We start from the raw sequence: 27,434 nt of genomic DNA, 5'->3' as shown, positions 1-27,434 counted from the left end.
CCCCACATCACAGAGGGGCCCCCAGGCTTGGCACACCATGGTGGTCGGTCTGTCAGGTCCCCCCTCCCCCGTAGACTGTGGGGGGGGCCTGGCTGCTATGGACACTTCCCCCCTTCATGTGACTCTGCAGAGAAGGATGACCTGTTGCCCCTGGCAACCAATACCTCTACGGGAAAGTCAGTCGTTGCCCATAGCAACCATCTCCCCACTCCCTGACTGGTTGCTGGGGGTAGCAGAGATGTATGGAGAGGGGCCCGGCCTCCCCCGGTACTCACATGCCAGATGGCGAAGAAGATGAGGGCGGCGGTGAGGAGCAGAGCCAGCATATAGCAGAAGGCCGCGAACGTGAACGCCATGTTCAGTCCGGGGAGCGAGGAGGAGGCGGCCGGCGCGGGGGCTGCTGGGAAAAATCATTCACCGGCCACCGCTCAGGTGGGGGGCGCGCACGTCGCCGGGGAGGCGCTAAAAGGAGGAGAACGCGCACGTCGCTTCCCTAAGCCCGGGTACGCGGCCGCACGGTTGTAAGGTGGAAGGGAAGAAACGGGGGCGCGCGATTCCGGCCTCTGAGGGGAGAAGCGGGAGCGCGCGATTCCGGCCTCTGAGGGGAGAAGCGGGAGCGCGCGATCCCGGCCTCTGAGGGGAGAAATAGGGGAGCGCCTCCTCAGTCCTGTCATCTCATTGATAGAGAAAGTCCATTGTCTCCCCTCCTAGACAATATGGGGGTCACCTCCCTCCTCAGAGTCCATTACCGAGAGCAGTGTGCCCCTCCTGTCAGCCATGAGAAGCTCACAGAGGGGCCCCCCAAACCTCGCCTTTCCTGAAGGCAGAGACCCCGGAGAACAAGGCCCCTTTCACCCGGGCGTCCCGTATGTCCGTTTTTCATCTGTTTACGTAGGAAAATTGGACCCGCATGTATTTCTATGGACTTGCGGCTGTAAACAGGTTAATATTCAAGTTTTTTTTTTAACGGAAGGAAACCCTATTTTACTTCCGTAAAAAAACCCGGAATGGATGAAGAACAGATGTAAACCGTTGTAAATGAATTAAAAAACATGTAAACGGATGAAAACAGATGTAAGCGGATGAAAACAAACGGATGAAAAATGGATGTAAACGGATGAAGACAGATGTATACTGATGGAAACCAGGTGGAAACGGATGAAAAACAGGTCTGAATGGGCGAAAACGAATGAAAAACAGATGTAAACAGATATAAAACGGATGAAAGACAGATGTAAACAGATGAAAAATGGATAAAAACAGATGGAAACGGATGTACATGGATGAAAACAGATTAAAATGGATGTAAACAGATGAAAAACGGATGAAGATAGATGTATACTGATGGAAAACAGGTGAAAACGGATATAAATGGATGAAAAACAGATGTAAATGAATGAAAAACTGATAAAAACAAATGGAAATGGTGAAAAATAGATGAAAACGAATATAAAACAGATGTAAACTGATGAAAAATGGATAAAAACAGATGTAAATGGATGAAAATAGATTAAAAATGGCTGCAAAATAGAAGTAAATGGATGAAAACCAATGTAAACAGATGAAAATGGATGTAAACAGGTGAAAAATTGATGAAGACAGATGTATACTGATGGAAAACAGGTAGAAATGGACGAAAAATGATGGAAACGGATGAAAACATATGTAAACAGATGAAAAGAGATATAAATGGATGAAAAACAAATGTAAACTGATGAAAACAGATGTGTAAACGGATGAAAAACAGATGTAAACTGATGAAAACAGATGTAAATGGATAAAAACAGGTGTAAACAGATGTATATGGATGAAAAACAGATGTAAACGGATGAAAACAGGTGAAAAATTTATGAAAACGGATGAAATTTGATGTACATTGATGAAAAATTGATGAAAACAGATGTAAACGGATGAAAAGTGGATAAAAACAGATGTAAATGGATGTAAACTCATCCGTTTTTTCTTTGAGAAAACGTGACTGAACTGAAGAAACAGAACCGGACCCTTAATCGGCGCTCCTTCCAATTATTTTTTTTGCTGCAAGCTTATCAAGCGCAAAATTTCAGTAAAAAAAACTTCACTATAGTACAGGTTGGGGCCCAAAAATTTCAAAAAGATGCCAATCTTTTGGTAAATATAACAGATGAAGTTGCACCGAGTCAATAGACACCAAACATGTCAATTGTAAGAAATCGCGTGCACCTGTCAAACGGCGATAAAGGTCAACCCCTCCCCCCCATTACTGTATGAACCACTGATGTATTATACATGGTGAGCTTACCCCCTATTAATCTCCTCTTCTCTTTGGGACACTGCCGAAAAACAGTCTCTTTACAGCAGTGGCATGTCCCTGTGATCACATGATCAGCAGCTGATGATGTTACAGTGGGGAGTAGAGGCTAGAAATAGAATGTAGGTATCTGCACAGTGCAGGGGGTCATTTGCTCCCGCAGAGTTCTTGTGAGAGGACGTGCAGCGTGCGTTCTCTGCTCATTTTGGCGATTGTTTGGATTACCTGAGCATTTTCTGTAAAGAGCTGATTTTGGTGATTTTTGTGTTTGGATTAGCTGAGCGATTTCTGTAAAGCGCTGATTTTGGTGATTCTTTGGATTAGCTGAGCAATTTCTGTAAAGCGCTGATTTTGGCGATTGTTTGGATTAGCTGAGCGATTTCTGTAAAGCGCTGATTTTGGCGATTGTTTGGATTAGCTGAGCGATTTCTGTAAAGCGCTGATTTTGGTGATTCTTTGGATTAGCCGAGCGATTTCTGTAAAGCGCTGATTTTGGTGATTCTTTTGATTAGCCGAGCAATTTCTGTAAAGCGCTGATTTTGGTGATTCTTTGGATTAGCCGAGCGATTTCTGTAAAGCGCTGATTTTGGCGATTCTTTGGATTACCCGAGCGATTTCTGTAAAGCGCTGATTTTGGCGATTTTTTGTCATTCGGTTAGCTGTGTGTTGTCAGTGAAGAGTTGTTATTGGCAATTATTTGCGAGGATTAGCAGATTTTTCCCTCTTTCCACCTATACTTCTCTTGTTGTTTTTGAGTGTTTTTTGTTTTTTCTTGTATCCTTCGTTAATTATTTCACTGAGAGCTGTCAGTCATTTGATAATGAGAGCCGTGCGCCGCGTGCGAAGGCAGCAGGAGCATTTTGCTCCAGGGGTGTTACCCCAGATTAGTACCGGAATATCCAAATTATCCAGACCTCAAAAACAAATAGAACCCGATTCATGCCCAGAACTTCATCAGGTGGATCATCCTGAGATACAAACTAGAACCCATACCGAGGTGCCCACAAGAGTTCCTCATACTCCAGGAGCCTCGGAAGCCACGCCTCCTGCTCAGGAGAAGCTCTCGAATAAGAGCTGCGAGGAGAAAGAATGATGGTGGCGAATGTGACATCTCAGCAAAAATACCTGACTCCCAGCTGTCCGATGAAGGGCATCCTCAACCAGAAACCACAAAACCAGAGAGACAGACCAGAAGCAATAGGAAGGTGTCAACAAGAGTTCCTCGCACTCCAGGAGCCTCAGAAGCCACACCTCCTGTGCTCAGGAGAAGCTCTTGAATAAGAGCTGCGTGGAGAAAGAATGATGGTGGCGAATGTGACATCTCAGCAAAAATACCTGACTCCCAGCTGTCTGATGATGGGCTTCCTCAACCAAAAGCCACAAAACCAGAGAGACAGACCAGAACCAATAGGAAGGTGTCAACAAGGAGTTCCCCGCACTCCAGGAGCTGCAGAAGCCAAGGCCCCTGGGACCAGAAGAGCTGCAAAGAGGAAGAATGATGGTGAAGAACGTGATATCCCAGAAAGAATCCCGGCTATTTACTCCCAGCTGTCTCAAGATTGGCTTCCTCAAGCAGTAGCCAAGAAATTAAGCAGAAACTAAAATCCACACAGAGGTGCCAACAAGAGTTCTCCATACTCCAGGACCCTTGGAAGCCATACCTCCTGTGATCAACAAAGAGCAGGAAGCCTTACCTCGAAGAAGAGCTGCAAAGAGGAAGAACGATGGTGAAGAACGTGACATCCCAGAAAAAATCCCAGCTATTGACTCCCATCTGTCTCAAGATTGGCTTCCTCAAGCAGTAGCCAAGAAATCTAAGCAGAAACTAAAATCCACACAGAGGTGCCAACAAGAGTTCTCCATACTCCAGGACCCGTGGAAGCCATACCTCCTGTGATCAACAAAGAGCAGGAAGCCTTACCTCGAAGAAGAGCTGCAAAGAGGAAGAACGTGACATCCCAGAAAAAATCCCGGCTATTGACTCCCATCTGTCTCAAGATTGGCTTCCTCAAGCAGTAGCCAAGAAATCTAAGCAGAAACTAAAATCCACACAGAGGTGCCAACAAGAGTTCTCCATACTCCAGGACCCTTGGAAGCCATACCTCCTGTGATCAACAAAGAGCAGGAAGCCTTACCTCGAAGAAGAGCTGCAAAGAGGAAGAACGTGACATCCCAGAAAAAATCCCGGCTATTGACTCCCAGCTGTCTCAAGATTGGCTTCCTCAACTAGTAGCCAAGAAATCTAAGACAGAAACTAAAATCCACACAGAGGTGCCAACAAGAGTCCTCCATACTCCAGGACCCTTGGAAGCCATACCTCCTGTGATCAACAAAGAGCAGGAAGCCTTACCTCGAAGAAGAGCTGCAAAGAGGAAGAATGAAAGTGACATATGGGACATCCCAGCAAAAATATTTTTCCTTCACTCCCAGTTGTCTGACGATTGGCTTCCTCACCTCAACTTAACATTCGATTTCAAATATACCTTTCATTCACCTTACGGTTTGCCGGTTGGAGTCTGCCACGCGGCAACTACTCTATTGCGAAAGCAATTTGAGGCAGTGCCCGGTGCCCGAGCTGTAAGATTCGTATGCGAGAAAGCAACTCGAGTGTCAGGACCAACCGTTCAGGTTCATATATGCACGGAACGTGGTCATGCCTTTACATCCTGTTATTTAGGAGGCAAAGTGATGGTCGCTGACTCCATTATACGGGGTTGTCCAAATTTTGGAGGCAACACCTGGAGGCAACTCAAGAAAAACTATAGGGCCAAAGTAAAAAATCTAAAGCGCTACATAAAGATATTAAATGTGCAAATACAACCTTTGAAGAATACAGACTGTGTTGTATATGCAATACAACACCTACGAACTCCTCACACCAGATGGCAATCCCACCTGCCAGTACAGGCGAGAATACATGAGGTTGCACCTAGAAACATGTCTACAGAATGGAGTCATTACGGAATTCCCAAAGATTTACAAGCCAATTACATATGTTCGGGACGGCTTCAGCGGCTTGAAAAGAGCTCCGTTTATTTCCACAGCTACAAACTCAACGTACTAGATGGTAATCCCACCTGGCACTACAAAAGCCATGAGGTTGCATCTTCAAACATGGCTGCAGCTCTGATAATGCCATGGTATTAGGCAGGGAGTTCTTTGCCAGTCAGGAATCTAGGCAGATCCAAACATTATTGTGGCTTTTCAACATCAACTGACCGCGAGCTTTAACCCGCTGTCAGCTGAATCTGCGTCACAAGAGTGCAGAACGAAGTGCACTCCTTTGACCCGCAGGAGATGTATGGCCAAAAGAGCGTTGGCACTATTTCCCCTTTAAGGAACCTAAAGAAAAAGATTTTACAGTAAATTAAAAAATTTTCTTTATTGGGTATTGAGGGACACGGGATCCGAAGGAATTTAGGAACAACTGATACGTCAACAAGCAAACCAACAGAGGAATGGGTAATGGCAACAAAGCACTAAAAGGGCCACATAAAAGTGTAAAAACTGGAGGCAGTCTGCTGATCTAAGATCCAGAAAAAATGAGGAAGGGTTGTAACAGCGCAAACACTGCAAAGTCCTGGGAAATGGTAGTATGGGGTGATCGTAATATTGCTACTGTATGAAGAGCGTAGGATTCCGTGTGGCACTGAGGGCAAGGCTTCCAAATAAGCTGTAGCAACTTCTGTAGATGAGAAAAAGGAGAGAAGCGCCTCTAAGTGCAATAAGTCTTTTAATTCAAGTCTAAATGTAGAAACACTCACATGTGTGACGTCATCATAAGCTTAAAAACCGTAGTTAACAATAGTTATCGGGGGGGTGGTAACCCGGGTGAAGAGCCGTCATCTCTCTGCGATGTGGGGAGGTCAGCTCTCGGCTGGAACAGCATGGTGGCTGGAGGGAAACAGCGGTGAGGCCGGCTGGCGTGCACGTCCTCCCTCAGAGCCGGATGGAATGCACGCTGGAACGTAGCGGCGGTGTGGCCCTGATGACGTCAGATCCCAGGGTGCACTGCGACGCGTTTCGGAGCATGCACTGGCCTTGGAAGGCGGAAGTGCACTCCTTTTTCATGCTTGCCTTTTTCAAGCATGAAAAAGGAGTACACTTCCGCCTTCCACGACCAGCAAGGCAGGGCTGGGAAAAGGGATGGGCAGGAGGGTCGGCTGCCCTAGGCACGGGGGGGGGGGGGGGGGGCGCTGCATGGAGAATTTCTACATAAAAGCTGACAGAACTAGTGACAGCAGCTTCAGAGTCCCAAACATTTGTTGTGCTGGGCATGAGAGTATGTGTGCTAGGAGGGGGAGGGAGAAGAGGATTAGTCCTAGGAGGGGGGATTGCAGAGAGAGGATTATTTGTATTAAGAGGAAATTTGGGGCGGCAGTGGTGTACAATTTATTTTAGTAGGCAGGATGCAGTTGATGGTAAGGACAGGCGGGGGGGGGGGGGCATTGAAGGTGGGGACAAACAGTACAGAGGGATTTTATTTTGAAAATCTGGATGTTCAGGCCTCCTGTGATGCTGGTTTTGGAGGTAAGGTCCTTCAGGACTCCTCTGATGGTGGCTGTGGGGGTAAGGTCCTTCAGGACTCCTCTGATGGTGGCTGTGGGGGTAAGGTCCTTCAGCACTCCCCTCAAAAAAGCCTATGAAAAAAGGTACCAGAGGCATCTCTCGGGGCCCCCTACTGACCCCGGGCCCTCAGGCAGTGCCCGAGTTTCCAAATGGTCAGTCCGCCCCTGCTTTGGGGGTAAGTTCCTTCAGGTCTTCTCTGATGCTGGCTTTGGGGGTACGTTCCTTCAGGACTTCGCTGATGCTGGCTTTGGGGGTACGTTCCTTCAGGACTTCGCTGATGCTGGCTTTGGGGGTACATTCCTTCAGGACTTCGCTGATGCTGGCATCAGAATAAAAGGTCTTTCACGCCTCCTCTGTTACTGAATTCAAGGGTACAAATTAATAAAATATAGGTAACTACTGTATAGCTGTCAGTGAAAATGGAAAACACCCAGGTGCACTGTTATGCACCAGTGCCCTGCTGGCCGTGCTTGTGCGCATGCGTACCGGTGTGTGTGCCCGCTGCCAGACTGGTGCCAGGTGGGCTATTTAGACTGCTGCTGCACTAGGAATCCTTGCCTTCTGGTCTACCATGTTCCTTATCTGCTGTTTGTTGTATCCTGATGCTGTTGCCAGCCTGACCTGTCCTGACTTCGCTTGAACTCCGCCTGCATCGACCCAGCTTGATCCTGACTACGTCCTGCCTGCTCCCCCTGCCTTCTACCTATTGTTACGGACGTCTGGCCTGAACGTCAACTGCTTGCCTGCTCCCTGTACCTGATAGATCCCGACCCGGCTTGTCTGACTCTGCTTCTTCTCCAGCTTGTGCCTTGCCGTCCAGTTACCACGGTCATGCTAGAAACCTGCCAACCGACCTGCATCCTGGTCGTCCGGACTACCCAATAGTCAGCTGACATTGCAGGCTTGCCAGGCTCTTGTGCCACTCCTGGCATCAATAAGCCTTCCTTCCCCACCTCCATCAATGAGCCTTGGCCACCCATGACCCTGTCACCGGTTGGCTGGTTCTCCTTCCTTGAACCACTTTTGGTCAGCCCTCACTACTGCAGACTGGGAACATAAATCTTTAGCATGAACATTCGACTCACATATACATACATACATATATACATACACACAGTTGTGTTGAAAATACTATCCGTCAGACATCACTAACCGGATCAATCACTGTTTTTGGTGGAAATGATATCTCTACATGGCAAATAATTTCCTAGCAGGTGTAGTAGAGTAATATAAATCCAACAGACCCGACCGTCATGACATGCATGCTGCTGATTCTGTGTCATTGAATCACTCATTGAAAGGGGCGTGTTCACAATAATAGCAGTGTGGAGTTCTATTAGTGACGTCATTCATTCTTTGATAAACAGGTGGCAATTATTGCCCTTATTTAAGGAAGGAAGGCAGCAAATGTTGGACATGCTGGTTACAGTGCATTTCTCTCTGAAATTCTGAGGAAAATGGGTTGTTCCAGACATTGTTCAGAAGAACAGCGTACCTTGATTAAAAAGTTGATTGGAGAGGGGAAAACATATAAAGAAGTGCAGAAAATGATCGGCTGCTCAGCTAAAATGATCGCAAATGCTTTAAAATGGCAACCAAAACCTGAAAGACATGGAAGAAAGCGAAAAACTACCATTGGAATGGATAGAAGAATAGCCAACATGGGGCGGACTCAGCCAACAATCAGCTCCAGGAAGATGAAAGAAGGTGTGACGTTCCCTGTGAGGACTCAGCCAACAATCAGCCCCAGGAAGATGAAAGAAGGTGCGACATTCCCTGTGAGGACTGTTACAATTAGAAGACGTCGATGTGAAGCCAAGCTATCTGCAAGAAGTCCCCGCAAAGTCCCACTGTTGGGAAAAAGACGTGTGCTGAAGAGGTTACAATCTGCCAAAGAGCACATTGACCGGCCTAAAGAGAAATGGCGCAACATTTTGTGGGCTGATGGAAGTAAGATTGTTCTTTTTGGGTCTAGTGGGCGGAGACAGTTTGTCAGACGACCCCCAAACACTGAATTCAAGCCACAGTACACTGTGAAGACCGTGAAGCATGGTGGTGCAAGCATCATGATATGGGGATGTTTCTCATACTACGGTGTTGGGCCTATTTATCGCATACAAGGGATCATGGATCAGTTTGAATCCATCAGAATACTTGAAGAGGTCATGCTGCCTTATGCTGAAGAGGAAATGCCCTTGAAATGGGGGTTCCAACAAGACAACGACCCCAAACACACCAGTAAACGTGCAACATCTTGGTTCCAGACCAACAAGATGGACGTTATGGAGTGGCCAGCCCAATCCCCGGATCTTCATCCAATAGAAAACTTGTGGGGTGACATCAAAAATGCCGTTTGAGGCAAAACCAAGAAATAGAGAAGAACTGTGGAATGTGGTCCAATCATCCTGGGCTGGAATACCTGATCACAGGGGCCAGAAGTTGGGGGACTCCATGCAACACAGATGTACAGCAGTTCTCAGAAACAGTGCGACTACAACCAAATATTCATGAAGTCATTCAAAGGAAAGCAAAATCTTCAAACATTTCTCAGTTTATATAGTGAATGTTGGAGTTTGTAAAGAAGAATACAAACACGGCCATTTTTTTGAACCGTCTAATATTCACTTTTCTTCCGTTTTTTTTAGAGGAACAACACAAATTTGATGTATTTTTCTCCATGTTGTGATTTGGAATAGAATGTGTCGTGTTCCCAATGCATTTGTGTGGATGGAAATAAAAGGATTAGAAGGATTTGCAGCTTTACTCACTTTTTTCAACACACTGATATTATTTTGAACACAACTGTATGTATATATATATTTTTTTTATCTTGAAGTGGTTGTAAAAGGCTGAATTTTTTGTTACCGAATACATACCCCCCACCTACTTACCTGAACCCAATCACCATCCTGCACTACTGTCTCTCTCCCTTCTCATTGGATTGAGTGACATCAGAGGGAGCCATTGGCTCCTGCTTCTGTCAATCAAATCCGGGGGGGGGGGCACTGTGTATGCCAATTGACCCCCAGAGCAGCTTACTATGAAGGCACTCAGAAGACAGAGAGGAGGAGCCAGGAGCGCCAGCGGGGAACCCCAGAAGAGGATCGGGGGTGCCCTGTGCAAAACCATTACAGAGTGGAAAGTATAAAATGTTCATTAACTAGTTGCCGACCGCAGATAGCCGAATGACGGCTTCACTGCGGCCGGCCAGTTCTGAGTGGACGTCATACGACGTCCCCCCAGAACGCGCTCTCCTGCGCGCCCCAGGGGGCGCGCACCCGGCGATCTCCGTAATCGCTGTGTCCTACGGACACAGCTGATCACGAGATGTGGTAAAAGGCCGATCATACCGGCCTTTTACCACGTGATCTGCGGTGTCCAATGACACGCTGATCACAGGGAAATGCAAGTGCCGGTTCTCGGCTGCACTTTCCTCACGCTGTCAGATCGTGAGGAAAGTACTGCCGAGAACCGGCAGTTGTCAGAGCGAGGATCGGCACCGATCATCAGGGCCACTGATGATCAGTGCCCTGATGATCGGTGCCCAGCAGTGCGCCCACTAGCTCCGCCCACCTGTGCCCAGCAGTGCACCCACCTGTGCCACTCTGCAGTGTCACACACCTGTGCCCAGAAGTGCCACCTACCTGTGCCCAGCAGTGCCACCCACCTGTGCCTGCCCACCAGTGCAGCCCAGCAGTGCCACCAGTCAGTGCCCAGCGGTTGTGCCAGTCAGTGCCACCAGTCAGTGCCCAGCGGTTGTGCCAGTCAGTGCCCAGCAGTGATGCCAGTCAGTGCCGTCTATCAGTACCCATCATCAGTGTCACCTATCAGTGCCGCCTATCAGTGCTGCATATCAGTGCCGCCTATCAGTGCTGCATATTAGTGCCACCTCATTAGTACTGCCTATCAGTGCCCTTTAGTGCTGCCTATCAGTGCCCATCAGTGCCGCCTATCAGTGCCCATCAGTGAAGGAGAAAAAATACCTGTTTGAAAAATTTTATAATAGAAACAAAGAAACTTTTTTTTTTTTTCAAATTTTTTGCACTTTTTAATTTATAGCGCAAAAAGTAAAGCGCCCAGCGGGGATTAAATACCACCAAAAGAAAGCTCTATTTGTGAGAAAAAAATGATCAAAATTTCATATGGGTACAATGTTGCATGACCGCGCAATTGTCAATCAAAGCGCGGCAGCGCTGAAAGCTGAAAATTGGCCTGGTAAGGAAGGGGGTAGAAGTGCCTGGTAGGCGAGGGGTTAAAAAAAAAAAAAACATTTTACAATCACTTAATAATAATAATAAACAGTTTCATCTTCAGACAGAAATACATTTGAAATGATTTTATTTAACCAAGATAAACCATAAATGCACAAAACACCAAGTGTGGTACAAGTAATATACAGAGCAGGGGCAGACTGACAACTCATGGGGCCCCCGGGCAATAGGGGATCATGGGGCCCCTGTGTCCTTGCCCAAACTCAAAAAAGCCTATGAAAAAGGTACCAGGGGCATCTCATGGGGGCCCCCTACTGACCCCGGGCCCTCGGGCAGTGCCCGAGTTTCCAAATGGTCAGTCCGCCCCCTGGTATACAGAGACATCATATCCTACAACCTGGGAAGGCAGCAGAAGGTTCAGTCTTTTCATCGTTACATTACAAACATCCAATGTGTTCAGAGATTTTTTTTTTCTTTTAATTGCAAACATAAAAAGGCAAAAAACGAGTTCACAAGTAAAATTATTTCACCAAGTCCCAGTAAGAAATACGCTGTGTGCCATGTGCTTTACATACAGAGAACACGGAGATCTGCCGGAAGAGGAATGCCGGAACGGAACCGGGAGCGATCTGTGCCACGGAAATCAGGTAGTGTCATAACCAATGTGAATGCGTGATTTCAGAACACGTCTTAACCAATGTGAATGCGTGATTTCAGAACACGTCTTAACCAATGTGAATGCGTGATTTCAGAACACGTGTTAACCAATGTGAATGCGTGATTTCAGAACACGTCTTAACCAATGTGAATGCGTGATTTCAGAACACGTCTTAACCAATGTGAATGCGTGATTTCAGAACACGTCTTAACCAATGTGAATGCGTGAGCTCAGAACACACCGTAACCAATGTGAATGCGTGATTTCAGAACACGTCTTAACCAATGTGAATGTGTGATTTCAGAACACGTCGTAACCAATGTGAATAAGTGATTTCAGAACACATCTTAACCAATGTGAATGCGTGATTTCAGAACACATCTTAACCAATGTGAATGCGTGATTTCAGAACATGCCGTAACCAATCTGAATGCGTGCGCTCAGAACACACCGTAACCAATGTGAATGCGTGATTTCAGAACACACCGTAACCAATGTGAATGCGTGATTTCAGAACATGCCGTAACCAATCTGAATGCGTGCGCTCAGAACACACCGTAACCAATGTGAATGCGTGATTTCAGAACACACCGTAACCAATGTGAATGCGTGATTTCAGAACACGCCGTAACCAATCTGAATGCGTGAGCTCAGAACACACCGTAACCAATGTGAATGCGTGATCTCAGAACACGTCGTAACCAATGTGAATGCGTGATTTCAGAACACACCGTAACCAATGTGAATGCGTGATTTCAGAACACGTCGTAACCAATGTGAATAAGTGATTTCAGAACATGTCATAGCCAGATGCGTGATTTCAGAACACGCCGTAACCAATCTGAATGCGTGAGCTCAGAACACACCGTAACCAATGTGAATGCGTGATCTCAGAACACGTCGTAACCAATGTGAATGCGTGATTTCAGAACACACCGTAACCAATGTGAATGCGTGATTTCAGAACACGTCGTAACCAATGTGAATAAGTGATTTCAGAACATGTCATAGCCAGATGCGTGATTTCAGAAGACGCCGTAACCAATGTGAATAAGTGATTTCAGAACACGCCGTAACCATGTGAATGTGTGATTTCAGAACACGCCGTAACCAATGTGAATGTGTGATTTCAGAACACGTCATAACCAATGTGAATGTGTGATTTCAGAACACGTCGTAACCAATGCGAATGCGTGATTTCAGAACACGTCACAACCAATGTGAATGAGTGATTTCAGAACACGTAACCAATGTGAACGTGTGATTTCAGAACACGTCATAACCAATGTGACTGTGATTTTAGAACACATCGTAACCAATGTGAATGCGCGATTTAGAACACGTCGTAACCAATGTGACTGTGATTTTAGAACACGTCGTAACCAATGTGAATGCGCGATTTCAGAACATGCACAGAATTGAAATGAAAGTCATCCTCCCAATGCCTGAAAAATGGGAACGGTATCTGCCACCCACTGCAGCCAATCAGCTTCTGGTTTTTACTTTCTGGCGTGAAGAAGTGGCATCAAAAGGCAGAACCTGCTTGGTTTAATATGTAATGCAGGCGGTTCCTTCAGGCACTTTATTACCTCAGGTGCTGGAAAACAGTTTCTCAACTTTTGGTCCTAAAGTATAAATCCACCTTTCAAAAAAAAAAAAAATAAATGTAACTAAATATATTTTAAAAAATGTGAATTCATTTTTTTTTGCACAGGAGCCTGGAAAGCGCAGCAACCACAATCAGTGAATCATGGGTGCCTGCTCTGGCTTCTGCAGCTGCTGGTCCGTACCGAGGTATGGACCTTTGGTCGTAGGGTTGGAAGAAGAGTCAATGGACTACAAGTATGGTGACCTCATAGAACTTGTCCAGTGAGAACTACGAGTCCCTCTGCTGGGGGGGGCAGACGGGACCCCTAGTTTTCTCATTCACAGATTTCAACTTCGGCAGGGTAAACCACCCCAGATTCTGTAAGGGGGGGGGTGGTGGTTGGAGCACTGCCGTAAGAGCCTCACATGAAAACGGGCTCAGAAAAGTGGTGTTCAGTCTTCAAAGAAAAATTCTGGTCCAAGAAAAAAATCAATCAATTTTTTGTAGATTCTAATGGCAGAGCTGGAGTCATCCTTTTTATTAACCTTTTTATTTCCATTTCTGAAGCTACATAAATAGATATTAAAAGACGAAGCAAATCACTTATAAGCCACATAATTATTTTGTGTCCTCGCTGGGTCTTTCCTAAAGCCCAAGTCCACCTTTTTCATTATTATTACATTGCCACAAATAAACTTTCACTGCAATACTACTCATGGCAATCCTTTTCTGGGCGGAACGACAGCCGGGGTCTGTCAGTCCACTTCCTGTGAGCCCAGGGTGTCGTGGACACACCCCCTGGGGTTATGTCATCACACCAGTCTTGGCTCTCAGGACAACAGCAGGAGCTGAACATCAGCATTCAGGACTGCCTTCCCCCCCACAAAAAATGAAAAGGGCATCCAAAAGAGGACCCCACCCTACATGTGCACACCATAAAATGCCTGAAATGTTGGGAAGTATTGGTAAAATTTGTTCAAAAATATAAAAGGTGAGCGGTGCAAAATTCCTGGAGTTGGGCTTCAAGGTGGCAGAGTGAGCCATGTTGTGTGCACCCACCTCTATCATCGCAAGAAGCCCATGAAGGGGACTTCCCATTGAGAGCTGCTCATAATGAAGAGGCGGGGCCACAGTCAGGTCCTTATTGGTTGAATTATTCCACATGTGTATAAACGTTAGTATCACGAGGACCCCATAAACAGAAAGTGTTTGTCCTAGAAAATGTTCATCAAAAAATGTGGAATTATAAGATGCTCAATTTAGATGCACACAGGGGGTTACGGGGTTCTTCTACACCAGAGCAAAAAAAAATGAAACAGAACTGGACGGCGTTGGACACTTCAGGTCAGAACTAGGTTGATGAGAACCTGCAAGGCGAAACACTACCATCTTGCTTCAACAAAGCCTTGGCATGCTTGAAAGAACCTCATGGGCGGAGCAAGGGTCTGCCATGCAGAGACAGCACTTACCCCTGAGGTTCTGTCTCCTTTTCAAGAGGCTTCCGACCTAACAAAATTAACTGAAATGACTGAGGAATTATAAGCTACACTGTTAGCTTTCAAAAGTGGAATGTGAACCCCAACTGATAACGGAAGAGATGCAAAATGAAGTCGCACATACGGAAAAACTTCGTAAAAAAAAAACTGAGACCCTCTAAGAATACTTTGTCCATCACACGTGACCATGCAGTATTCTGAGCCGAGCGGCACATAACTAACATTGAGACATCATGCCATAAGAACACATGGTGGGGCGCTGGACTGTGACCTTGGGAGGGTCTAGAGTAGGTCTGGAGATGTGTAGGCCGCTCATGGTAATCCAGAACTACGCACTCCATACTTGGAACTGAAGCTTCAAGTGAAAAGGATGCTTCAAAAGCTTCACAAAAAGTGGTTTATGAATTCAAGGTTCTCAGGAAAATCCACCTCATTTCAGGAGCACAGAGGAGTCCTCCTCATCAGGGCTTGATGCTTTTGACTGGAGAGTATCTGGATGAACAAAGAGATCCTTGAAGATCAACGCTAAGCCCGGGTTCACATTGATGTGGTGCGGAATTCTCAGCGTTTTCTGTGCGAATTCCGCACAGCATCTGAATCGCAACTCGTTCACGTGAAATCCAGCACGGGTTCCCCCATGGAAAGCCACTTTCCATGGGGGCATCCGCCAAAGAGGAGACTGGAACGCTGACGGGGGACCCCAGAAGAGGAGGATCTGGGCCGCTCTCTGCAATACCATAACAGTGCAGGTAAGTATACCAGGTTTGTTATTCTAGTAAAAAAGGTTTAATGTCGCTTTAAGTCCAAGGTGGTGCATTACATTTCCTGAACGTATCTATATTTATATCTGATGGAGCATAGGCTGACACTCGGGGCTGTGACAGCGGTACGGAGAGCAGCTCTACCCACCCCTCCCCTCCGCTGCCCATTCAGAGAAGCCTTTGTATTTTGTGTACGAGTTCACAGAATACAAAGGCTTCTGTGAATGGGCAGAAGGATGGGCGGGGCAGGCATAGCAGCTGCACTGACCCTAAGGTTGAAGTTTCTGAGACCTGAACCATCAGCGTCGGGCTGGCAGTCACTTGGGAGTACTATAAACCTGTGAGACATAAATAATAGCGATGAGCCCAGGGGGTGTCATGCCCCTCCTTGGACTTAACTTATTGTGTCTTCACTTTTGACAATTCCTGGAATTCAGCTTTAAAATAAGAACTCCATGCAAACGGCTAAATACAGATCTGCAAAATGTTCGTATGTTAAGCCTGGCACCATGTTCTGCCCTAAATACGGGTGACATCCAACATGGTGGAAAGGATGGCGTTACCCTTTAAGGTGACGGAGTTCACCACTCCTGAAAAGCGATTTGTGGATTCTTTTCTGATCTCTCAGAGAAGTGTGCATTGCAATACTGAGCAGCAACCATGTTCTGAATGGTTAGCATGCGGTTATGAGGTGGTCCCATCGGCTTCAAACCCAAAAGGGAAAATTCCGCTTTAAAGACTGGTCCCCTGCTTCCCATTTAGGATAGGCACCTTTGGGGAGTGGGAGGAACCCGAAATGGACAGGAACCCCTCCCTAGGTGATCAGAAGCGGAAGTTATCCTCCCCCCTCCCTCCCCATAGTCTTCTGGGACATGTGACAGGTCCCAGAAGAATACGGGGCCATTCAGGAAGCGCAGCGCTACTCGCACATGCGCAGTGGGTACCCGGCCCACACTGAAGATGCCGGTGCCTGGAACACCAGACAGCTGGTGAAACGGGCTGCGGGGAGGACACCGCGGGATTGTGGGACAGGTAAGTGGCTATTTTTTTTAAAAGTCAGCAGCTTCAGTTTTTGTAGCTGTTGACATATTTTTTGACAGGTGAGTGGAACTCCACGTCAAGGACAAGCCAAGCGTGACACCACAAGACAAAGCACTGGCACAGCAGCAATGTGTAGGGATCTGAGCGTCGGCCATGTTATTCTGCATGCAGACGATCAAGAAGATGATCAGCCGCCCCTTTTCAGCCAGGTAAACTCCGCCTACGGCCCAGGCTGGGGAAATCTCCCTGAAATAAGGAATTCAACTCCTTTACACTGGGAAACAACTACAGAAAGAAAACCCTCCAAATTTAAGACACCTTTTGGTGCCATTTTGATCCCAATCCATGGCCAGTTCCTTCAATTTATGGTCCCTATCAAACATCAGTGATGGGCTCTACCATTGGAGCCAGAAAGATCTGTGTTGGGGAAGCCAATGGCACCAGGGGTAGGCAACCTGCGGCTCTCCAGCTGTTGCAGGACTACAAGTTCCATCAGGCCTCTGCAAGTCATAGCTGTAACTGTCAGTTTTGCAATGCCTCATGGGAAATGTAGTTCCATAACAGCTAGAGAGCCGCAGGTTGCCTACCCCTGCCATATACTAAGCATCGTAATTCTACATTGCCCTAACAAAGGCCATAGGAGAGGTCTGAATTTGGGGATCATCCTGACGGAGCCCTTCATAAAGCAATCCAAGAGAGCTCAATGGTTATAAAGATGTGAATTTAAAAAAAAAAAAAAAAATGGCCGCCCTTAGGTCATGGAATGACTGGTGCTGTCCATGGAGATGAAAACCATTAAAAATATATAAACAAGCAAAAGCAGATTCTTTAGCAAGCAGTCTCAATACTTAACATGACAGGTATACTGACCGGTCGTATATTCTGGACCCGAACAAGAAAAACTCAGTGGAAGCCATAAATGGATAAAAAAGGAAAAAAAAAAGGCAACCTCAGCACTCCAGCTGTGATGAAACTACAAATCCCATGATGCATTGCAGGACTGACAGCCACAACCATGACTCCCAGCGGGAGAGGCACGATGGGATTTGTAGTTTCACAACCGCTGGAGTTCCAGCTGCCCCGGTATACAGTATATAGACAGGTATCGGAATGCATTGTAAAATAAAACATGTCTTCCACAGGGAGAAACCTACGAGCCGCCAATCAGGACAAAGTCATTGCAGTGATCCGCTACGGGGCGAGTGAGAACGGAGCTGGTCCCTCTTCCAGGTGAACGGCAGGAAGTCACACAGCAATCATGTTCACTAGCGGGATCATCGATGTGGGGATCACATGTTGGGTAACAGATACAGCAACGGTGCTCAGCTCCGCCCACAGCTCCGCCCACAGGTTTACATTTAAAGAAGAATTCCAGGTATGGATATTGTTAGTTACATTTGTTTCGACCAACCATACCTGTGGGATCCTCTATATCACGGGTGTCAAACTGGAGGCCCTCCAGCTGTTGCGAAACTACAAGTCCCATCATGCCTCTGCCTTTGGGAGTCATGCTTGTAACCGTCAATCTTGCAATGCCTCATGGGACTTGTAGTTTGGCAACAGCTGGAGGGCCGGCAGTGTGACACCCGTGTTCTAGAGGCTGGAAATCACTGTACGCCGATACTAGCAAGGACGGGAGGAAGGGAGGACGGGAGGACGGGAGGACGGGAGAAAGGGAGGACGGGAGAAAGGGAGGACGGGAGGACGGGAGGAAGGGAGAAAGGGAGGACGGGAGAAAGGGAGGACGGGAGAAAGGGAGGACGGGAGAAAGGGAGGACGGGAGAAAGGGAGGACGGGAGAAAGGGAGGACGGGAGAAAGGGAGGACGGGAGAAAGGGAGGACGGGAGAAAGGGAGGACGGGAGAAAGGGAGGACGGGAGAAAGGGAGGACGGGAGAAAGGGAGGACGGGAGAAAGGGAGGACGGGAGAAAGGGAGGACGGGAGGAAGGGAGGACGGGAGGAAGGGAGGACGGGAGAAAGGGAGGACGGGAGGAAGGGAGGACGGGAGGAAGGGAGGACGGGAAAAAGGGAGGACGGGAGGAAGGGAGGACGGGAGGAAGGGAGGACGGGAGGAAGGGAGGACGGGAGGAAGGGAGGACGGGAGAAAGGGAGGACGGGAGAAAGGGAGGACGGGAGAAAGGGAGGACGGGAGAAAGGGAGGACGGGAGAAAGGGAGGACGGGAGGAAGGGAGGACGGGAGGAAGGGAGGACGGGAGAAAGGGAGGACGGGAGGAAGGGAGGACGGGAGGAAGGGAGGACGGGAAAAAGGGAGGACGGGAGGAAGGGAGGACGGGAGGAAGGGAGGACGGGAGGAAGGGAGGACGGGAGGAAGGGAGGACGGGAGAAAGGGAGGACGGGAGAAAGGGAGGACGGGAGAAAGGGAGGACGGGAGGTTGGCCGCCTCTCAGAGAACACTTTACATTTGCTGAACAAATGCAAAAGAGTTCTCTGGTTGGATGAGGTGGAGATCATGACATCACCGCCCCACCTCGGCCATTCGTAAGCCTTTTTGTAAGTTTAATACATTTCAGCTTTAATAAAGCTTGGCCCCTGCTAGAGGGGAACACAAACACGGGGGGCCTTGAGGGCTGGAGTTCAGCCCCACCCAGCTACAGCACAGATAGGCCAGTTGCACCATAAAAAAAAAAAAATACAAAAAAAGTATCCAAGCAGGATGCAGTAAAAGATACAAAACAGAAACGTGTGGCCAGGATTACATGGAACTATTAGGGAACTACAAGTCACAGCTGGCTCCACCTTCTGGTAAGGCCTGCTGGCACTTGTAGTCCCCTCCACAGGTCGTGGAGGCCCCCCAGGTTACGCATCTCCCTGCTGTTGTTCCCACATCATCCCCTCCGAGCGGCTCTGTAGGCGGAGGAAGGGGGGGGGGGGGCCTAGGAAGGAGTTAAGCCGCCGGTTTATTTTAAGGATTTCTGCATGTTTGCGGCACAGACGCTCGGCGAGTGGGCGGACATCTTGTCTAAAAGAGAATTCAGGAGTACAAAGGGAATACTTCGGGCTCTGCGACGTAGAAAAATAGAGTTTAGTGGAAAAAACCCAGCTTCTCGAGCAGCCATTCCTCGGTGAGGTCTTCCGTGTTTCGGATCTCGAATACCTACAGCAAGAAAAATCGCCAAAATATTTATTGTGTTTACAACCGTGACCGAGGAAATAAACATTGAATGGAGAATTAAAACATTTCATTTGGAAAAAAAACAAACACAAACACAACATCTCCCACACATCAACTGTAAATGTATACACACATATACATACACTATATTGCCCCAAGTATTGGCCCCGCCCACCAATCATGTGATTCAGGTGTTCCAATCCCCTCCATATCATGTGATTCAGGTGTTCCAATCCCCTCCATATCACGTGATTCAGGTGTTCCCATCCCCTCCCAATCATGTGATTCAGGTGTTCCCATCCCCTCCATATCATGTGATTCAGGTGTTCCAATCCCCTCCATATCATGTGATTCAGGTGTTCCAATCCCCTCCATATCATGTGATTCAGGTGTTCTAATCCCCTTCATATCATGTGATTCAGGTGTTCCAATCCCCTCCCAATCATGTGATTCAGGTGTTCCAATCCCCTCCATATCACGTGATTCAGGTGTTCCCATCCCCTCCCAATCATGTGATTCAGGTGTTCCAATCCCCTCCATATCACGTGATTCAGGTGTTCCCATCCCCTCCATATCACGTGATTCAGGTGTTCCCATCCCCTCCCAATCATGTGATTCAGGTGTTCCAATCCCCTCCATATCATGTGATTCAGGTGTTCCAATCCCCTCCATATCATGTGATTCAGGTGCTCCAATCCCCTCCATATCATGTGATTCAGGTGCTCCAATCCCCTCCATATCATGCGATTCAGGTGTTCCAATCCCCTCCATATCACGTGATTCAGGTGTTCCAATCCCCTCCATATCACGTGATTCAGGTGTTCCCATCCCCTCCATATCATGTGATTCAGGTGTTCCAATCCCCTCCATATCATGTGATTCAGGTGTTCTAATCCCCTTCATATCATGTGATTCAGGTGTTCCAATCCCCTTCATATCATGTGATTCAGGTGTTCCAATCCCCTCCATATCACGTGATTCAGGTGTTCCAATCCCCTCCATATCACGTGATTCAGGTGTTCCAATCCCCTCCATATCATGTGATTCAGGTGTTCCAATCCCCTCCATATCATGTGATTCAGGTGTTCCAATCCCCTCCATATCATGTGATTCAGGTTTTACAATCCCCTCCCAATCATGTGATTCAGGTGTTCCAATCCCCTCCATATCATGTGATTCAGGTGTTCCAATCCCCTCCATATCATGTGATTCAGGTGTTCCAATCCCCTCCATATCATGTGATTCAGGTGCTCCAATCCCCTCCATATCATGTGATTCAGGTGCTCCAATCCCCTCCATATCATGTGATTCAGGTGTTCCAATCTCCTCCATATCACGTGATTCAGGTGTTCCAATCCCCTCCATGGACACAGGTGTATACAATCACGCCCCTAGGCATGCAGACGGCTTCTACAAACATTGGTGAAAGAATGGGTCGCTCTCAGGAGCTCAGTGACTCCAAGCGTGGTCCCGTGATAGGTGGCCACCTGGGCAATAAGTCCATCCGTGACATTTCCTGGCTACTAAATATTCCACGCCCAACTGTTAGTGGGATTATAACAAAGTGGAAGCAACTGGGAACAACAGCCACTCAGCCACCAAGTGGTAGGCCACGTCACATGACAGGGCGGGGTCAGCGCATGCTGAAGCGCACAGTGCGCAGAAGTCGCCAACTGTCTGCAGAGTCAATAGCTAAAGACCTCCAAACTTGGTGTGGCCTTCAGATGAGCCCAACAACAGTGCGTAGAGAGCTTCATGGAATGGGTTTCCATGGCCGAGCAGCTGCATCCAAGCCTTCCATCACCAAGTGCAATGCAAAGTGTCGGGTGCCGTGGTGTAAAGCACGCCGCCACTGGACTCTAGAGCAGGGGAGGCGTGTTCTCTGGAGTGACCAATCACACTTCTCTGTCTGGCAATCCGATGGACATGTCTGGGTTTGGCAGTTGCCAGAACGGTACTTGCCTGACTGCATTGTGCCAAGTGTAAAGTTTGGGGGGGGGGGGGGGTTATGGTGTGGGGTTGTTTTTCAAGGGTAAGGCTTGGCCCCCTAGTTCCAGTGAAGGGAACTCTTAAGGTGACATTTTGGACAATTTCATGCTCCCAACTTTGTGGGAGGAGTTTGGGGATGGTCCCTTCCTGTTCCAACATGACTGCCCACCAGTGCACAAAGCAAGGTCCATAAAGACATGGAGGAGCCAGTTTGGGGTGGAGGAACTTGACTGTCCTGCACAGAGTCCTGACCTCAACCCCATAGAACACCTTTGGGATGAATTAGAGGGTAGACTGCGAGCCAGGCCTCCTCCCCCGATATCAGTGCCTGACCTGACAAATGTGCTTCTGGAAGAATGGTCCAACCTTCCCATAGACACCCTCCTAAACCTTGTGGACGGCCTTCCCAGAAGAGTTGAAGCTGTTATAGGTGCAAAGGGCGGGGCCAACTCAATATTGAACCCTACGGACTAAGACTGGGGGGCCATTAAAGGTCATGTGTGTGGAAAGGGCGGGGCCAACTCAATATTGAACCCTACGGACTAAGACTGGGGGGCCATTAAAGGTCATGTGTGTGGAAAGGGCGGGGCCAACTCAATATTGAACCCTACGGACTAAGACCGGGGGCCATTAAAGGTCATGTGCGTGGAAAGGGCGGGGCCAACTCAATATTGAACCCTACGGACTAAGACTGGGGGGCCATTAAAGGTCCAATACTTTTGGCAATATAGTGTACACACACAAGCTGAAGTTTAATCTGCTTATATTTCCCTTCAACATACTCATGCTGGGGGGGATCCTGGAATGGTAAGGTTAAATCTCCACCTTGTCCAATCACAGAACGCCTTGCATCCAATAGGAAAAGGGCAGGGCAATCTGTGAATGGCGCCCATGCCAAGCGAATGACCTCATGTGTTCATTATGCATCAAGGACAGCCACTCGGCATAGGACCCAGGAAATTGTGATCACTGTAGAATCAGCGACTACTAAAACAGGAAAGAGGGGGCTGGGGAGTGATGTCTCCACCTGGTCCAATCAGAGAACGCCTTGCATTCAATGAGAAAAAAAGAAAGGCATGGATTGATATACACTCCTATGAGCCTTCTAAACACTTCTAAGAAGCATCAAAGAGCTTCAGAAGGGAGGGGCCAGCCCTTGACTTGCTCACAGAAGGTCAAAATTTGCATATCAGTAAGTCCGAGATTTTGGGGTTTCTGGGGTGTGCAGACTGTCCATAGGGTACATGCATTGTATTTGGGGCTTTACTGTTGGTTCTAACACACTGTTACACCACAGAACTAACTGGTTTTGGTAAATGATCTGAAATCCAATAAAAGAAAATGAAACATGAAAGAAAAGCACACGCAGACAATTACCTTTGTGAGTTCAGCTTTCTGAACAAGTTTGTTTTTGCTGCCGGCGTACATCATCTGCTGTTCTGGCTTGCAGCCTAAATTAGAAAAAAAAAAACACATGACTGTCCATTCACTACATAAGAAGGAAATTACTCAACAGAAGAATTTTAACACGAAACACATTGGCCGTATTTTAGGCCATACATTAATAAAGTGATAACTGTTCTCCAACCGGCTGGAGTTTCCAAGACCTCCTATTCACATATGATGTTCCTCAGCTCCCTCCACAATCTCAACCCAACTGAACATCTTTGAGAAGAATTAGAATGCCGATTACGAGCCGGGTCTTCTCATCCAACATCAGTACCTGACCTCAGTAATAGGCACAAATTCCAACAGATACCCTTCAAAATCTTGTTGGAAGTCTTCTCAGAAGAGTGGAGGATGTTAAAGCCACAAAAGGAGGGCAAATCCATATTAATGGCCATGGTTTTGGAATGGATTTTCAAACAAGTTCATATAGGTGTGATGGGTGGAGGAACTCGAGTGTCCAGCACTCTACTGAACTATTCAACTCAACCGAACACCTTTAGGATGAATTGGAAGGCCAGTTACCAGTCAGGTCTTCTCATCCAACGTCAGTACCTAACCTCACTAGATGGCACAAATTCTTACAGACACCTTCCAAGATATTGTTGAAAGCCTTCCCAGAAAAGAGGAGGACATTAAAGCCACAAAGCAGGGCAACTCCATATTAATGGCCCTGGTTCTGGAATGGGATGTCTAACAAGCTCATATATGTGATGGGCGAGGCTCGAGTGTCCTGCAGAGAGTCTTTACCCCAACCCTACTGAACAGCTGAAATGAATTGAAATGCCAATTATGAGCCAGGTCTTCTCATCCAACATCAATAAATGATCTAACCGGCTGGAGTTTACAAAACTTTCAGTTCCACACCTACCTCTACAATATCAACCCAACTGAACACCACTGGGATGAATTGGAATGCCATTTATGAGTATGGTCTTCTCATCCAACATCGGTACCTGACCTCACAAATGGGAACAAAATTTCCACAGATACATCTGTGAAAGCCTTACCAGAAGAGTGGAGGATGTTATAGCAACAAAGGGGGGCAACTCAATAATAATGGCCATTGGGCGAGAGGGCAATCCCATATTAATGGCCATGGGAGGGAGGGGACAACTCAATATTAATGGCCATGGTTTTGGAATAGGATGGGATGTCAAACAAGCTCATATACAGTCAGGTCCATAGAATTGTGTCCATGTCCCAATATTTAACATTTTTGGCTCTACATACCACCACAATGGATTTGAAATGAAACAAACAAGATGTGCTTTAACTGCAGACTGTCAGCTTTAATTTGAGGGTATTTACATCCAAATCAGGTGAACGGTGTAGGAATTACAACAGTTTGCATATGTACCACCCACTTGTTAAGGGACCAAAAGTAATGGGACAATTGGCTTTTCAGCTGTTCCATGGCCAGGTGTGTGTTATTCCCTCATTATCCCAATTACAATAAGCAGATAAAAGGTCCAGAGTTCATTTCAAGTGTGCTATTTGCATTTGGAATCTGTTGCTGTCAACTCTCAAGATGAGATCCAAAGAGCTGTCACTATCAGTGAAGCAAGCCATCATTAGGCTGAAAAAAACAAAACAAACCCATCAGAGAGATAGCAAAAACATTAGGCGTGGCCAAAACAACTGTTTGGAACATTCTTAAAAAGAAGAAACACACCGGTGAGCTCAGCAACACCAAAAGACCCGGAAGACCACGGAAAACAACTGTGGTGGATGAGCGAAGAATTCTTTCCCTGGTGAAGAAAACACCCTTCACTACAGTTGGCCAGATCAAGAACACTCTCCAGGAGGTAGGTGTATGTGTGTCAAAGTCACCAATCAAGAGAAGACTTCACCAGAGTGAATACAGAGGGTTCACCACAAGATGGAAACCATTGGTGAGCCTCAAAACAGGAAGGCCAGATTAGAGTTTGCCAAACGACATGTAAAAAAGCCTTCACAGTTCTGGAACAACATCCTATGGAGAGATGAGACCGACATCAACTTGTACCAGAGTGATGGGAAGAGAAGAGTATGGAGAAGGAACTGCTCATGGTCCTCAGCATACCACCTCATCAGTGATCATGGTGGTGGTAGTGTCATGGCGTGGGCATGTATGGCTGCCAATGGAACTGCTTCTCTTGTATTTATTGATGATGTGACTGCTGACAGAAGCAGCCGGATGAATTCTGAAGTGTTTCGGGAATATTATCGGCTCATATTCAGCCAAATGCTTCACAACTCATTGGACGCTTCACAGTGCAGATGGACAATGACCCAAAGCAGACTGCAAAAGCAACCAAAGAAGTGGAATGTTCTGCAATGGCCAATCACCTGACCTGAATCCGATGGAGCATTTCACTTGCTGAAGACAAAACTGAAGGGAAAATGCCCCAAGAACAAGCAGGAACTGAAGACAGTTGCAGTAGAGGCCTGGCAGAGCATCACCAGGGATGACACCCAGCGTCTGGTGATGTCTATGCGTTCCACACTTCAGGCTGTCATTGACTGCAAAGGATTTGCAACCAAGTATTAAAAAGTGAAAGTTTGATTTATGATTATTATTCTGTCCCATTACTTTTGGTCCCTTAACAAGTGAGAGGCACATATGCAAACTGTTGTAATCCCTACACTGTTCACCTGATTTGGATGTAAATACCCTCAAATTAAAGCTGACAGTCTGCAGTTAAAGCACATCTTGTTTGTTTCATTTCAAATCCATTGTGGTGATGTATAGAGCCAAAAATGTTAGAATTGTGTCCATGTCCCAATATTTATGGACCTGACTGTAGGTGTGATGAGTGGAGGAACTTGAGTGTCCTGCACAGAGCCCCGACCTCAACCCTACTGAACACCTTTAGGATGGATTGGAACACCAATGGTAAGCCAGGTCTTCTCATCCAACATCAGTACCAGACCATGCATATGGACACAAATTCCCACAGACACCCTCCAAAACATTGTGGAAAGCTTTCCCAGAAGAGTGGAGGATGCCAGAGCCACAAAGATCCAACTCCGTATTATTGGCCATGGTTTTGGAATGGGATGTCCGGTGATGGCCAGATGTCTACAAACCTTGGGTCATAAAATGTATTTCTATCATCTATATTTTTGGTTCAGTTCTGCTTATTCTAGAACACACACAAAAAACAATTCACAGCTTTAGATAAGGGACCAAGAAGAGTCATGGAGAGAATATATAAAATCTATTTTCACAGAAAGTGCTGTAGGTTTTCTGGAAGAACAAAAGCAATATGTTGTGTAGTCATGCCAATTAGAGTTCTTTTTTTCTAAAAATCCTTCCTGCACTTACCAAACAGTTCTTAAGACTTACCTACGGGGCTGGAAAAGATGAAACACAAGGGGTACGAGACCCTTCCATCTTCATGCTGGTATTTATAACTGTACACTATGAATGTAAGCCAAGATTAAGGGAAATAAAAGATGTTTGGAATACGGCGAGCAAGAACAAACGACAATGTACCCACTGCTGAGGAATCTAAAGTCATTTCCTACCCGTTCTCTATAGAATGCACCTCATAGACGCAGCAAGCCTTGACTCCACATTTACTGCATGGCCACACCAAAATCCCCTGCGATGGGTGCAATGGGATTCTGAAGAGTCTTTACTTCTACAACATTTATTCTGCGATGACAGGTTAACTTTAATGCACAACTTCATGGGTTAGCTACTCATTATGTTGAGGGCAGAAGATTAAGGAAAAAATACTTACCTCATTCCTTGCTCCAGCAGGGTCCATCCACTGCGTACAACTCCCCACAAACTTGTGTGGTCACTGGAGCCATTTCTTGCTGCTGAAACCAACTCCTATGTTCACTGGAGCCATTTCTCATAGTCGAAACCGAGTCCTGTGATCACTGGAGCCATTGCCTGTGGCTGAAACCAACTCCTGTAGTCAATGGAGTAATTTCTTGTGGCCAGATCCAACTCCTATGGTCAATGGTGCCATTTCTTTTCTTATGGCCAAAACCAACTCCTGTGGTCAATGGAGCCATTACCTAAGCCTGGAACCAACTCCTGTGGTCAATGGAGCCATTACCTAAGCCTGGAACCAACTCCTGTGGTCAATGGAGCCATTACCCAAGCCTGGAACCAACTTCTGTGGTCAATGGAGCCATTACCTAAGCCTGGAACCAACTCCTGTAGTTAAAGAAGCCATTTCTTGTGGCTGGAACCAACTCCTGTGGTCACTGTAGCCATTACCTGTGGCTGAAACCAACTCCTGTGGTCACTG

At 46.9% G+C, this 27,434-nt stretch overlaps 1 protein-coding gene across 1 annotated transcript in view; it reads right to left on the bottom strand.

The window, feature by feature from the left end:
• Positions 1-11,180: 11,180 nt before the first annotated feature.
• Positions 11,181-27,434, bottom strand: part of LOC149432641 (glia maturation factor beta-like) — a 23,238-nt gene continuing 6,984 nt past the window's right edge. The window contains exons 4-6 of the mRNA XM_089665100.1: positions 26,513-26,595; positions 23,113-23,186; positions 11,181-19,728 (exon numbers count right to left, since the gene is read on the bottom strand). Of these exons, the coding sequence (XP_089521226.1) occupies positions 19,657-19,728; positions 23,113-23,186; positions 26,513-26,595 (229 nt within the window). The 3' untranslated portion in view covers positions 11,181-19,656. The remainder of the gene's footprint in view (positions 19,729-23,112; positions 23,187-26,512; positions 26,596-27,434) is intronic.

The sequence above is a fragment of the Staurois parvus genome, unplaced genomic scaffold (genome assembly GCF_062004578.1).
Source record: "Staurois parvus isolate SC_StPar_1 unplaced genomic scaffold, SC_StPar_1.0 ptg002132l, whole genome shotgun sequence".
NCBI classification, from domain to species: domain Eukaryota; kingdom Metazoa; phylum Chordata; class Amphibia; order Anura; family Ranidae; genus Staurois; species Staurois parvus.
The sequence above is the reverse complement of the archived record's forward strand: the minus strand, read 5'-3'. Positions and strand labels throughout refer to the sequence as shown.